At 39.2% G+C, this 14,658-nt stretch overlaps 2 protein-coding genes across 5 annotated transcripts in view; one reads left to right on the top strand and one right to left on the bottom strand.

Annotated features, from left to right (window-relative positions):
• Positions 1-771: 771 nt before the first annotated feature.
• Positions 772-14,658, bottom strand: part of znf362a (zinc finger protein 362a) — a 23,686-nt gene continuing 9,799 nt past the window's right edge. For 2 of the 4 annotated variants that reach the window (XM_048254568.1, XM_048254569.1), the window contains exons 3-10: positions 12,689-12,935; positions 10,453-10,575; positions 8,584-8,911; positions 7,842-8,066; positions 5,331-5,409; positions 4,762-4,920; positions 1,955-2,005; positions 772-1,809 (exon numbers count right to left, since the gene is read on the bottom strand). In XM_048254568.1, coding sequence (XP_048110525.1) covers positions 1,714-1,809; positions 1,955-2,005; positions 4,762-4,920; positions 5,331-5,409; positions 7,842-8,066; positions 8,584-8,911; positions 10,453-10,575; positions 12,689-12,935 — 1,308 coding nt within the window. In that variant the 3' untranslated portion in view covers positions 772-1,713. Of the gene's footprint in view, positions 2,006-4,761; positions 4,921-5,330; positions 5,410-7,841; positions 8,067-8,583; positions 8,912-10,452; positions 10,576-12,688; positions 12,936-14,658 lie in introns of all 4 variants that reach the window. The other 2 variants (XM_048254570.1, XM_048254571.1) reach the window with 2 other exon arrangements.
• LOC125301815 overlaps positions 14,578-14,658 on the top strand; it is a 15,913-nt gene continuing 15,832 nt past the window's right edge. Inside the window, exon 1 of the mRNA XM_048254573.1 lies at positions 14,578-14,656. The gene's annotated coding sequence lies outside the window, so the exon portion shown is untranslated. The remainder of the gene's footprint in view (positions 14,657-14,658) is intronic.

Here is a 14,658-nt window from a genome sequence, read left to right as displayed (position 1 = left end):
AAAAAGCATACAGTACTGAGTGGAGAAAACACCAATATGGTACACTTTGATATAAAATGCAATGAATAACATAAAATTATATTATAGTTAAGGCTTAAATGTGTATAAAAATAACAATGTTAATTATTTATTTATATATATATATATATATATATATATATATATATATATATATATATATATATATATATATATATATATATATATATATATATATATATATATATATATATATATATATATATAGACATGGTTAAACAAAATATGGGACAAAACAGGTTTTGTACATAAAAGATATCTATACAGATTAAATGGGACACCCAAACCTGAAATGTAATTTCTTTGTAGGTGTAAAGCAAACATGCATATTTGAACTTGATTATAAAAACAATGCCAAATGGAGGAGGCAGCTTATGTTTGTGGAATAAACCCAGGTGACCATAACAGCATCTGTCAGACAGTATCTGTCCCAGATTGTTGCTTGTCCTTCTTTAAGAGGACACTCTCTGAGGCCAAATTTAAAACTTGATAGTGATACATTTGGCTGTCTATGAAAGTAAATATTTGGTATTTTTCAAGCAGCTTCAAAGCTGTAGGCTAAGAGATTATATATACTGATTACTCCTGTGTTGCTAGTTATCACATATCTGCCACATCTCCTGTATTAAGTATCTAGCTACTGTTTTTGTCACTGATACAAATCACTATTGCTAGGGAGTTACACAATCAGCTCAGTTGGGTTGACTATAGTTCATATTGCCAAATAAACTAAGCATTGGAAAGTGTTTTGTGTGTGTATGTGTGTTTTTATTTTAAGTATTGTTTTTACTTATTTATTTATTTGGGGGTGGGGGGGTCGGATTTCTAACACAGTCGGTGAAAATACTTAATTGATATCCGTATTTCCACGATAACACTATAAAATTCACAGAAACACAAGTGGTTGAGTAGCATGTTTGGGCCAACACTCAAGAAGCCTACTGTAGTTACACTGCATGTCAGTGAACATGGATAATGTTTGGCTTCTCTTGTAGCATAACAGGTAATGTGTAGAAGGTTGCATTTTTCTCTGTTGGCAGTCAACCTGCATGTTGGTAGCTAATAATTAATAACTATTATGTTTCATGATTTAAATATTTAATAACAAATGAAAATAAAAATAAGTCTATGATGTGCACCTTCACACTCAAGCGCTCAAAAATGTCTATGTATTTTAAAAATGGTCTAAGTAAAAGTCAACTTGATATTGATTAAAGCTTAATTAACTTTGATATATAAAGAGGAGAAATGGAAACATTCATTTAAGTGTGTTATTAGAATTGGAACTAAAACTCTCTAAAATCTCTAAATTGTCATGTAATACATGTGGTTAGAGTGTAGCTGCCAGAGTCAAGTCAAGTGTAGTCTGCCAGTTGTCCTTGTGTTTTAACACATTAAAGAAAAACAAACAAAACAGCCAATGTGATTGGCTTGAAAGTGCTGCTGAACCATCTTTGGATGACCATCTAATTGCCCCCTTTCAATAAGTTTGGAGAAAGGAAAGTACTTTTTTACATTGTCCTCTATTTTAAGACAGAGTGCTAGAACATGTTTAGACAACCTGTGGTTGGACAGAAAGACAATAACAAACAAACTGACAAACAAATCAAACAAAACACAATGTCAAAATAAACAAGCAGTTAAAGTAAAGAAGGCAGACTGAAAGAAACAAAATTAGCGATGTGAAGAGTTGGGTGATAACAGGTGGACCTTCAAAAGAGGCCCCTCCGTGTTATGGAATTGGAGGGTAGAGCTGAAGTCAGGGAACCGCTGAAAAGGGAGAACCAGAGGTCAGATGAGGGAGAACTGGAACTCCGATGAGAAAGAACCAGAACTCAGGTGTGGCAACTCAGATGAGAGAGATCCGTATGGGAATACCAGGCGATTCTGACCTCTGAGGAGAGTGGTGGCTCACCAGGTGTTCTACGACCGTGTGCTTGGACATGTGCTTCATGAGGTACGTCTCCTGTGGGGAAAAAGAGCACAAGAGGACAATGGCTCTGAGAGATATTTAGTTACATGCAATTGTTTACTCCGTTTAACAGAAAATACATGCCTGTGTAGTTTAAAACGGAATCAGTGCAGCCATTGCCAGTGCCAACCGTCCTCTTCTGGCGATAGAGGCAAAAACCCTACATTTTCTTTTCAAATAATTTGAAACTGACAAAACTAATCAGTCAGATAGGCATGCTCCTACCCCATCATTGGATGTGGATAAGGCATTTGACAGGGTAGGATGGGAGTACTTTTTTCTGGTTCTTAAACACCTGGGATTAAGAAAGATCTTCCTAGTTATGTTTAATCTATAGGGAACCCACTGCAGATAGATGCAGATATCCAGAGATAGATAGATAGATAGATAGATAGATAGATAGATAGATTGTATTAGGGCTGCAACTAACGATTATTTTTCGTAGTCGATTAATTGATAAAATGCCAGAAAATGGTGAAACAATCTCAATCATTGTTTTCCAAAGCCTAAGATTGTCTTCAAATGCTTTGTTCTAAATATTTAGTTCACTATCATAGAGGAGTAAGTAAAGCTGGAAATATTTAAGTTTAAGAAGCTTCAATCAGAGAATTTAAATGTATTTTCTTTAAAGAATGACACAAACTGATTAATCAATTATCTAAATAGTTGATGATTAATTTAATAATCAACAACTAATCGATTAATCATTGCAGCCCATTTAATATTGTATTGATATTATTGTTATTATTATGACCACCGCGCAGCGAAGCGGCGGTCATATAGGTTTAGTCAGATTTTTTTTTTCTTTTTTCTTTTTCGCATGTCCAAATTTCCGTCAAGGATTTCCGGGACACTGTAAGACCGGGGTACACGAAACTTGGTGGGCATGTAACCCCACATGGATAGCATGAACCTCCTGTTTTCGTTTTGATCTGTAGCCCCCCCGCTGGACTGGACCCCCCGAAAGGAGGGTAGGGCAGACACAGTTTTCTGTGAATATCTCGAGAACCGTAGGGTTTAGGAGGACCATTTTTTTTTGTATGTTGATCTCAAAGGGCCATGTCAAACCATTCCATAACCACTCATTTCATGTATAGTGCCACCTAGTTAAACACAAAAAAGTAAAAATGAGGTGTTGTAATCGCAGGTATCTGTGACCTAACATAGTCAAAACTGCACGAAATTGGAAGTGTAGGATCATTATGACACCCTCTGAATGCACGCCAAGTTTCGTGGAATTCGTTCATGGGGGCCACACAATAAATTAATTTATGTTACTATACACCAACTGGCCTGTAGGTGGCGGAGACAGTTTTCTGTGAATATCTCAAGAACCGTAGGGCCTAGGGAGGGCCACCTTTTTTGTATGTTGGTCTTAAGGGGCATGTCAACCTATCCCATTACCACTTATTTCATGTATAGCCACCTAGTTAAAATTAAAAAGCAAAACATTAGGTGTTTTCATCACAATATCTCTGGCTGACATGGTCAAAACTGCACGAAATTGAAAGTGTAGGATCATTATGACACCCTCCGAATGCATGCCAAGTTTTCGTGGACTTTCGTTCATGGGGGCCTTACAATAAAATAATTTATGTGTACATTTAGTGACCGTGACACCAACAAGGATTCCCGGGACACTGAAAGACCGGGTACATCTAAACTTGGTGGGCATGTAACCCCACATGGATAGCATGAAACCATCGCTGTTTTGATCTGTAGCCCCCGCTGGACTGGACCCCCGAAAGGAGGGTAGGGCAGACACAGTTTTCTGTGAATATCTTGAGAACCGTGAGGGGCCTAAGATGACCAATTTTTTTGCGTATGTTTGCCTCCAGGGGTCATGTAAACCCATTGCATATGCACACATGTGCATAAACAGATACACACGCACACACATACATTCATAGTAATCCTACGTATGACACATACTCACACAGTAGACATAGATACGCATGCATGCACATGCACACACACAGGCACATAAACAGGCAAACACACAAGCACATGCACGCACACACACCCACCCACACACACATAAACATAAACATGTACACGCACACATGCACACAATTCAAGAATTTCTCAGAATTATGAACAGGCAAGATGGGGTTGGGGTTGTATAAAATGTATATTACATGTGAAATCTATGAACTAATCATGTTTTGGTACTTGTTGTCTAGCAGATACCAGATGCCTTTCAGCTTGACTTATTTTTGTGGAAAACATGTGCTGGACTGGGCGGCGGTCATATTTTGTACCGCTCTGCGGTACATCTAGTTACTATTTTGCTTAATGTAGGCTTACCAACTTTTTTGAAACTGTTTACTGTTAATTCTAACTATTGAAATGTTCATATTCTTGGAGTCGCTATAGACAAAAGTGTTTGCTAAACACAATAACAATAACCATAACCAAATGTTAACATTCAAATCTTCTGTAAATTTCACACACACAAAAAAGGTAAATGTCACATGTTGATTTAGTCCATGTAACATCTTTCTCTCAGTGCAAGGCAAAACATTACCTTCCTGTCTGCTACTGGAATGTCTGAAAGCGTGTATCAATTTAAATTTCACTGCAGTCTTTAACTATTAAGCAACTCCCCTTTATTTTATGCAGACAGAAGAATAGCGTCTGATGTTGACTGACTGTTGTTAAAGTCTACATGCGCAGTCAGGACCGATGTCCTGGTCTAAATAGGGCTTTAGACAGTCAGTCTGGGGCATATCCGTGTCTGTATTACTTACTGAGGTGTACGCCCTGCCACACATGCTGCAGGAGTAGGCCTTGGCGTTTTTGATGGCGTGTGCGGACAAGTGGATCTGAAGAGAGGCAGAGTCGGAGTAGGCACGGAAGCAGTTGGGGCATTTGTAGGGCTTGTCTTTGTTGTGCTGTCGCTGATGGGACTGTGAACAGGAGACACAGCATCATCCCTTTTTCTTTAACTCCTCCAGATTTAACAACTCTAACCTAATAAACTAGGAAATGTATTGCCACCATTTATAGGTAACATATCACCACCAGGTCAGGTTAAAATATTTAAACTCTTATCAGGTTGATTAAAGAAACTCAAACACACAGTGTTAACCTTGACAGAGAAGTCCATAATGATTGCACCTGCGTAGTTAAGGACACAGCCCAGTGTACACTAGGAAGGAACTGATAGCAAAGCACACAGCTTAAGTGAATGCTTTTTTTTTTTTCTCCTCACCTGCACCCTCCTCTCCTACCTGTAGTATCCAGCTTGTAGTTCTGCAGTGAGTACAGTATTTTACAACAAGATTGTCTCCTGGCTGAGAGTAATAGCAGGTCTTACTTGTAGGTTGGAGAGTTGGGTGAAGGCTTTTTCACAGCCTGGATGTGCACACTTGTATGGGCGATCACCAGTGTGGATTCTGCACATATACACATAAATGCGTACACAAACAACACACATTAGCGATTCATATTTTTATATTGCACATATTTCAGACGCTTTGGGCACTTAAAGCATTGAGAACATTGTTTGTATACACAGAGTTTACTAAAAAGAAAGGTTTTGGCAAGATGGCAGCGAGCGGACAGCTAAAGTGAGTTGATCTTTTTAGTAAGCTCTGTGTACACAAACAATGTTTTCAATGCTCGAGTTCATGTCTAAAGACCCTGGTGATACTTCGAGCAAAGTTTCATGTTGTGTCGAGCCTTCTTAGAGTTTTAAAAATAGCGATTTCGACACAATTATAGTATGACCGCATCAAAATAGTAGTGCCCCTAGCACTCCCATTCAAAAAGTAATTTGACCCGAAAACGACAATACGGTCAATCTTAAATGTGCCGCTTCCTAATTATGCTTTTAAACGAAAGTTTGACTCGGTACATTCACAAAAAGACCCTAGGTTGCATTTTGCCGCATGTTACGCTTTAATGATCAGTAGATACGGCCTTAAAGTGAAACAGGACTACAAAAAGGTCAGTTGGATCTTTACATGCTACATGAGTTTTCAACACATTTGGATGTCAATCACTTCACAATCATTTCAAACTATTCAACGTTTTCTACAAGCTGAACTAACATGAAAAAAGACATGGAATATTGTTAAGAAAAAGGTAAGTTGCATGTTTTGTAATGAGTCAGACATAGCTGGCAGACATCTTATCTGCTATGGCTCTGACTGATCTGTCGAGAGAAAGGGTGTGCATAAGTGCATTGTACCAGTACCAGTAATGCCAAATCTAAACCCACAGAAAACATTCACATGTACAACCCCAAAACAGAAAAAGTTGGGACATTGTGTAAAACGTGCATAAAAACAGAATGTAATAATCTGCAAATATCTTAAACTCATATTTAGTTGCAAAAAGGACACAGACAACATATCAAATGTTGAAAATGACAAATTTGACTATTTTGTGGAAAATATACTAATTTTGAATTTGATACCAGCTACATGTTTCAAAAAAAGTTGGGACGGGGTAATAAAATGCTGGAAAAGTTGTGTAATGATAAAGAAAACAAAGGGAAGAATGTTTTGCAACTAATTAGTGTAAGTGGCAACACGACTGGGTATGAAAAAGAGCATCCCAGAGAGACAGGGACTCTTAGAAGTAAAGATGTAGGGGTATTTATTACTCTGCGTAAACGTATGTGCACAAATGATGAAACAATGACATTTTAATGCTTCTTAACATGAAATTGTGAAGTATTTGGGGTTAATCATCTACAGGACATAATATTATTAAAACATTAAGAGAATCCAGAGAAATCTTTGCAAACAAGGGAAAGAGCTGAAAAACACATTGGATGGCCGTGGTCTTTTGGACCTCAGATGGCATTGCATCAATACCAGACCTGTTTCCAGACCTGTCATTGTATGGGCTCAGGAAAACCTCTGATAATCATTGTCTATGTGCACAGTTTAATATCAATTCAAAAACTGCAGCCAACATTGTAACAGCTAAAATTGTATTGAGACATGATACAGAAAATACCACCCTCTTATCTGGGCCTGAGCTTGTTTAAAATTGACTGAGGTAATGTGGAAAAAGGTCCTGTGGTTAGACCAATCAAAGTTTGCCATTCTTTTTGGAAATCATGGACTCATCTAGGCTAAAGAGGAGAGGGCCTATCCAAGTATCCAACCTATCCAACTTGTTTTAGTGCTCAGTTCGAAACCCAACATCTATGATGGTGTGGAGGAGCCTAAGTGCCTACAGCATGGGCATCTTGCACATTTGGCAAAGTACAATCAATTCTGAATGATGTATACAGGTTTTGAGCAACATATATTGCTATCCAGGCAATGTCTTTTCCAGGGACGACCTTGAATATTTCAGGAAAGCAATGCCAAAATGAATTCTGCACATATTTAAATAGTATTTCTCCATAGAGGAAGAGTCCAGGTGCTAAGATGGCCTGTCTGCCGTCCAGATTTGTCAAATTAGGTGCATAATGGAATGAAAAACATGACTAAGAATACCCCGTACTGTTGAGCAACTGAAATCCTATATTGGGGATTAATGGGACAAAATTTCATTCTCAAAACTGTAGCAAATGGTCTCCTCAGTTCATAAACATTTACAGAATTTTGTTAAATGAAGAGGTGAAGCAGCACAGTGGTAAACATGCTCCCGTCCCAACTTATTTTGAAACATGTTGCATTAAATTCAAAATTAACATATATTTCCATGATGTTGTCTGTGTCCATTTTGCTGCTAAATATGGGTTTACGAGACTTGTATATTATCACATTCTGTTTTTATTTGCATTTTACACAACGTCCCAAATTTTTCTGTTTTGGGGTTGTAGTTGCCCACTCAGTGCCATGTCCAGGTGTATGGCTTTTCTCACCTGGTGTGCTGCTGTAAATGGGAGAGTTGGCGGAAGGATTTCTCACAGTAAGAGCAGTGGTAAGGCTTTATGCCCAAGTGAATGCGGAGATGCTGAGCCAGATAAGAAGCATTGGCAAAGGACTTTGTGCAATGGGGACATTTATGAGGCTTCGCCTCTGTATGGGACTTGGAGTGGATCTGCATGTCTGACTTAGAGAGGAACGTCAGCGGGCAAACTTTACACCTGCAAAAGAGATGGACATGGAGACACACACACACACATTTTGATGAAATCAGTATGACATGCACATATTGGATAACGGGAGAAAATGTAAAGCTCAACTCTGCTGTGCATGTTATCATGATGTTATACTTCATATGACTGATATTTGGGCAGCCGTGGCCTACTGGTTAGCACTTCGGACCTGTAACCGGAGGGTTGCCGGTTCGAACCCCGACCAGTAGGCATGGCTGAAGTACCTTTGAGCAAGGCACCTAACCCCTCACCGCTCCCCGAGCGCTGCTGTTGATGCAGGCAGCTCACTGCGCCGGGATTAGTGTGTGCTTCACCTCACTGTGTGTGTGCTGTGTGTGTTTCACTAATTCACGGATTGGGATAAATGCAGAGACCAAATTTCCCCTCACGGGATCAAAAGAGTATATATACTTATACTTATTTTACATGGCAATATTTCACTATCAATAGCATGTAAATGTACTAGCAAATTTGTTTTGTCTTACTTCATCACACAGGTTGTTACCTGTATGTCTTCCCTTCTTTGGCAGTGATTGTGACAGGCTGATCTGTTCCTGATGCTAGGATTGGATAAGGTACCACAAATAGAGGGCCCGACGGGTTCTCAGCCTTAATCTTTTTCCGGCCTCGTTCCATTTTAGGGGGTGGTCCCAATAACCCAGCCAGACTCCCGCCACTTTTGATTGGCTCCATTCCAGCACTGCTGGCCAATCCTGAGATGACATTGTGGGATGGTGTGCCACCCAGTCGGCTCTGGCTGCTTGAAGTGGGAGTAGTCGGGGTGACCGCCTCTGAAGATGCATGATTGGATGAGCGAGAGGCCAAAGCCAAACCTATAGAAAACGTGTGTTCAACAAATTTATAAGACATGCAGAGACTTGCATTTTTGTTGTGTATTCAATTATCATACCTCAAATGAACATTTAGGAGAAACATTACATCTGTGCTTTCATGCGATTAACATCAAGATGCAAAGCACTCAAAACAGTCCATTTAGAAAGTAGTCATCTAAATAGTTTTGCGGCTCTATTTCAATGATCACACTGCATGGCTTAAAGCCATAGTGAAAGTCTAGGGTGGAGGCGGGGGTTGTGAGCATAACATGCAGAGACGACCATCTCCCATCTATCTCCTATCTGAAAGCCAGGCAAGCTTGTAACTTGGCCCATCTCTATCATGATGGATTTGCCAAGTGAACGCAAGGGAACAGATCTACATAACAGAAAGGTTACACCAAAGCTGGCTTTTTCACCTGCCTATGTAGGCACATTCTATGACTTGACCTTGACAATGTAAAAAAAAAAAAAGACCCGAAAACGACAATACAGTCAATCTTAAATAAGTGGCGCATTTCAATATGCTGGGTGCAATGCACACTGAATCTGTAGTTATAGTGCAAAATTGTCAAACGATTGAAAAATAAATACAAACTCATTTGTATGAGTGTGTGAAATGTGTGAATCACGACCCCAAAGCTTCCTTACGTCAAACTTTCATCTGTTTTCTGAACAGGTTTAAGTTTCTACGTTTTTCACATCAGTATAGTCATGCTAACATGTCCATTTATGAAAAAATAAAATAAAATAAAATAAATAGGGTTATGTCCTGTCCATCTGCACTGTTCTCACATGAAGGTTCCTCTGTAAGGTACATGTGAGAAGACTAAGTAAACACATTAGTCAGAAGCGGAGCTTAAGAAAATTACTTTCCGGCAAGAAGTATGACTACTGTTTCCCAAACAACCGAAACTCATACAAGGTACACAAATTTATTTCCACCTTATCTGTAAAATGTGACCCCCAAAAAGTAGTGAATTACTTGAGCAACTGATTGATGCACTTTTATTGTACTTTTACCTCATTGTACTTAGATTAAATTAGATTAGATTCAACTTTATTGTCTTTGTGCAGAGTACAAGTAATGAGATAAACAAAGTATAGGCAGTGCAATGAGATAAACAAAGTATAGGCAGGTGTTGCATAAACAGAAATATAGTGCAGCGTATAGTATACAGTTAAGAAGGTGGTATGGTTTACAGTAATATAAATGAAATATTGAGGGGCAAAATGTCTCCATATCAAGGTTTCCATGATTGTCGACCTCAACAGGCACAGGCAAGGAGGCTTGGGAAGATAAGTTAGGTCACATTTGTAAACACAATATTAAGTGCCATATTATATTCATTGTTTCCCTGGCCGCACCTAGTTAAAATATGGGGCAGGGCTGCACATAAAGCCGTGTTTACAAAAGGTGTCCTAACTTATCACGCATCCACTTTTAACTAATGCACATACACCTTCCATATCCCTGGAATACACACCCAAACAAACATATGCATGTGTATGCATCTGTAGTTTAAAGGACATTATATTACCTGACAGGTGGTTTGTCCTTGGTTGGTCAATAATCTGACGCAAATGCCAGTCTTCCCATAGTCCTCTGGCTTTCAGAGCCGTTTTGTCATCCAGATTCAAGTTTACATCACCAAGAATTCGACCTGTTTGAGAGAAACTGCAAACTCAAACTCCTTACCCAACAAAATACCCACAAAAATGATACCAGAATTGACAGACTTGTAGCAAAGATCCATCAAACTTCAAAATATGGGTATATATTTGGGGTGTAAGTTGTCAAAAGAGTAAGTAAGGATTAATTCCTCCAAAACTAGGGAAGCTATCTCAAAACAAAGCAGCTTCATATTGTAAGACACCGCCATGAGGTTAACATTGTGTTTTCCAAAGTAATGCTTCAATGTTTTCCTGTTATAAAACATGTTAGTATGAATATTTTCACTGTAATCTTTTCAGTTATTAGAGGTGATAGCATGTGGTTTGACTACAGCCTTCAGATTTAGCAAAGGTCGTGTAGACTATTCAGAGCTCTTAGTCAAGACCGAAATTTTAGAAATAGCCCTGGAAAAAATGTGGTACTGTAGGCATTTTTGAGGAAAAGTACTACATGGGTTGTTTCTATGATTTTTAGGAGGTGCTGAATCCATTTCTGCTGTATAACAAGCTATACAATTCACCGTTTAGTCATAAATATTCAAAAGAAAATGGCTGCACAAAACCGTTTAATCAATTTATGAAGTCTAAGTCAATAAAGAAACTAGCCATGGGTGGGTGGTACAGTTAAATCTTAAGTTGAGTAAAACAATACTGTACATTTACAGGTTCTTTGAACATGTAAATTATGGAAAGTGTAACATTTACGGATATATCCTTGGCTCTTTAAAGGAGAACATTTTTCTAATCATGATGAACTGAACCAATATATTCATGGCCCTCTGTTTGAGCCCTGAAGCACCCTCAGTCTGTCTTATGCAGGAACTGGGTGGATGGCGTGTTTAATTATTTCCTGTCTCAGAATTGAGGCACTATCGTGGGTAGAATTCTTGTGAACTGTTGTGCGTAGCTTTTCGCAATCATTTGAATATGCCATTATGAGTAGCCTAATTGATTTGGCAGGTTGGGGAACCTAAATCCAGTGTCGGTGCAACGGGGAAAAATGACTCACCATTGGACAACATATTGAGTATCGTGGTGTAGCAATACTTTTTGGACAAGAATTACTAGCTTCTTGGTCACCTCTGTACACGCGAAAAATTAACTCACCATTTATTTTAACAATATCATCGCGCTATATCGTTGGTATGAAAGAATATATTTATTATTCATTTATCTGAGGTGGCGGAACTGCGTTCTTCCCCGTACCAGGTTTATAGGCCAAGTATACTTGACTACAATCACAACTCCACACAGTTATCCTAGACAGAAGGACCCTTTAGTTTAAGGCGTTTCTCTGTATTGTCAAGATTGATTAATCTTTTAAAAGGTACAAATCACCTTTAAAGGCACAGGTCAGGATTCTGGTGAAAGTTGTTTATATACCAGAGATGTTTTAAAGGTGCCATGTGTAAGAATTGAGGTAAAAATATCCAAAAAAATGAGCTACACGCATCAAAAGAATGAGAAGAAATAAGGGCGATGATGTCATTAAAAAAATGACAAGGTATAGTGCTGCAGAGATATCAACCTGTATTAGCATGCTAAATTACTAGCAACAGCCCGACAGGTGTCATAATACCAGTTTCGGCCATGGGAGGTGGTATGCGGGCAACATAACGGCTTGTGGGCGTACTTTGGGTATACTGCCCCCATCTTTTATGGAATGTGAAGTATGAATTGATTTTTTGGCAGACATTACACATGGCACCTTTAAGCATACACTGACGTACAGTAACAGGACTTTGAGGAGCAATTTGAAGAGGAATTACAAACAGGCTACACCGGGTGTGCAATTCAAGCGTTCTGTACCTTGAGCGTAAAAATTGTTTTATTAGAAGACTCGTCTAATTTTATCAAACGTATGCACCACTATCATGTCTGGTGTAGCCAGTTCCATTTATTATAGTGGACAAGCTAATGTTGCTGTTGTTAATGTTGTAATGACTAGCTTTTGCAGCATATGCTCTGTGACCAGAATGCTTCAGTTACATGCCTGATGTAGCCTGTCTGTTAGATTTAAAACTCCACAGTCCCTATTGTTTGATGATTGATCATTAAGGCCTTTCCACAAAACTCTTTTCTACATGAATATTTTGCTGGTACCTGCCACAGTGCTGGAGGCTGGTCGGGCGTGAAGCGCCACATCTGGCTGTGAGGGACTGTGGGTGTGAAGGCCGGGCATCTGCTGAAGTTTGGGCACTGTCATCGCATGCTGCCCACCTTCCGTCGATGTGGGCTGCACCAGCAAGGGCTGCTGGGAAGCACCGGTGGTGGCCGGCAGGTGTGGAGGTCTGATCTTCTCTGCCATTAGCTGCTCTTTGATCTTGTTGATGAGCACCAGGTTGTCCAGCTGCCAAATGAGCATACACACAGTGACAAGGGAAAACAGAAGCCTGGAGCACAATGAAAGTTAGCCATCAATATTAGAGCCCCCTCCAGTGGCCACACAGTGCAAGTACACTTTGGTACACATTTCATTAATTGACTGCATAGGCTAAGTGTGACATTTTCTCCCAAAATTAGGCTTCTGAATACAAAGCACCAAAAAAAGGCCTATCTGATGCCTCCATTTCCCAACACTATCTGGATTTTTATCTGAAGTTTTGTTATGCTAGAAATCAAGTTGTAACAACTATACTCCTCCGACAGCAGTGAAACCAAAGAGGGGGGCCTGATCTTCTCTGTGTGCTCTTGTTGCTAAAATAACCCGTCTCCCATCTCTTTGAAAATGATCATATACAGAAGCTGTCACTTGCAGAGTACCAATTCTCTGAGTCAATTTGCATACAGCTTCTCATCTCAAATCTTTCACAGATTATCAACATTATCACCATGTAAAGTTAAAGCAACACTATATAAAGCAACACTATTGACACTTTTTGAGGGTTGCTTCTATCTGATAACTAGTTTCTATGGTATATGGTTATATGAAGGACAGTTGTTGTGTCATTCCAACCAGCCATCCAGGATAAGCACTATGCAGTTCTACGTTTTGCAGGAACACACCAGCAAAATAAAAGAATGAAGACACCATTTAGCATGTTAGCAAACTTCTAGCAGTGCCAGTGAGGCTCTGGGTGCTGCTGCTTTAAAGAGCGTTACCAATACAAAAATGAACTGAAGACTAAGCACTGTGAATGAGTGGAGATGTAGATAAATAAACAATCTCTGCTGTCACGACAGTAAGCCAACTTAGCCCTGACATGCATTTACATCTGTGGTGCCGATTATTTCATATTTATTGTGGACAATTAAAGCAAATTCATCCTTTGGCAGTTGTAACTTAAGAGTTCCACATATACAAAAGACCAAAAAAACTATTTATCAGCCATGTGAAATTCAATCCCCCAGAATAACCACAAGACTAGGCAAAGATCCACTGTCAACCACAAACCAGATAATGGCTAAACACAGTTAAACATAGACCCATATGTTAATGGGACACTGTGAATGGGGCATTAAGTAGAGTTATGCATGGATTAAATTAAATTAAGGAGTGGCCACCACAAACATGGAGAAATCCTGAGACCCTGGTTCCAAATTAGGCATCCTTTGATAGGCAATATCAGAGGACACGGTTTCAACAACAGCTAGGCAAAATAAAAAGCATATTTTGAGGTGATAAGGATTTTTGTTTGGTTTGGTTTGTGGAGCAACACAGGAAGTTCCATTATAACAGACTAGGCAGAATGGAGCAACATGAGACATCCACATCAACTACATATTCTCTGATTCACTAAAACACAACCACCAAGGTCATTTACAAAAATGATAATATTATCATAGTGTTACACATAGTTCCTAAACAAGGCCAAATTAAGATCTAGAACAAGTTGTGAGTCCAGAGGTCTAGAAGACCTTGTGAGTCCAGAGGTCCTTTTGCATTGCATGACACCGATAAGGTTTACTTCAGCTGAAGCTTTGACTTCTTCAAATGGCCTGCCTGTAAGCGACCTGTCTTGTCTCACTGTCAGAGAATTTTCAGTCCTCTTCATACTGCGGACTGGCTTCCCATTCTTGACTCAAGCCTGACAGAAGGATTTTATAATAAAGGCACTACCCGTCAAGTCGGT

The sequence above is a fragment of the Alosa alosa genome, chromosome 10 (genome assembly GCF_017589495.1).
Source record: "Alosa alosa isolate M-15738 ecotype Scorff River chromosome 10, AALO_Geno_1.1, whole genome shotgun sequence".
NCBI lineage: Eukaryota > Metazoa > Chordata > Actinopteri > Clupeiformes > Clupeidae > Alosa > Alosa alosa.
The sequence above is the reverse complement of the archived record's forward strand: the minus strand, read 5'-3'. Positions and strand labels throughout refer to the sequence as shown.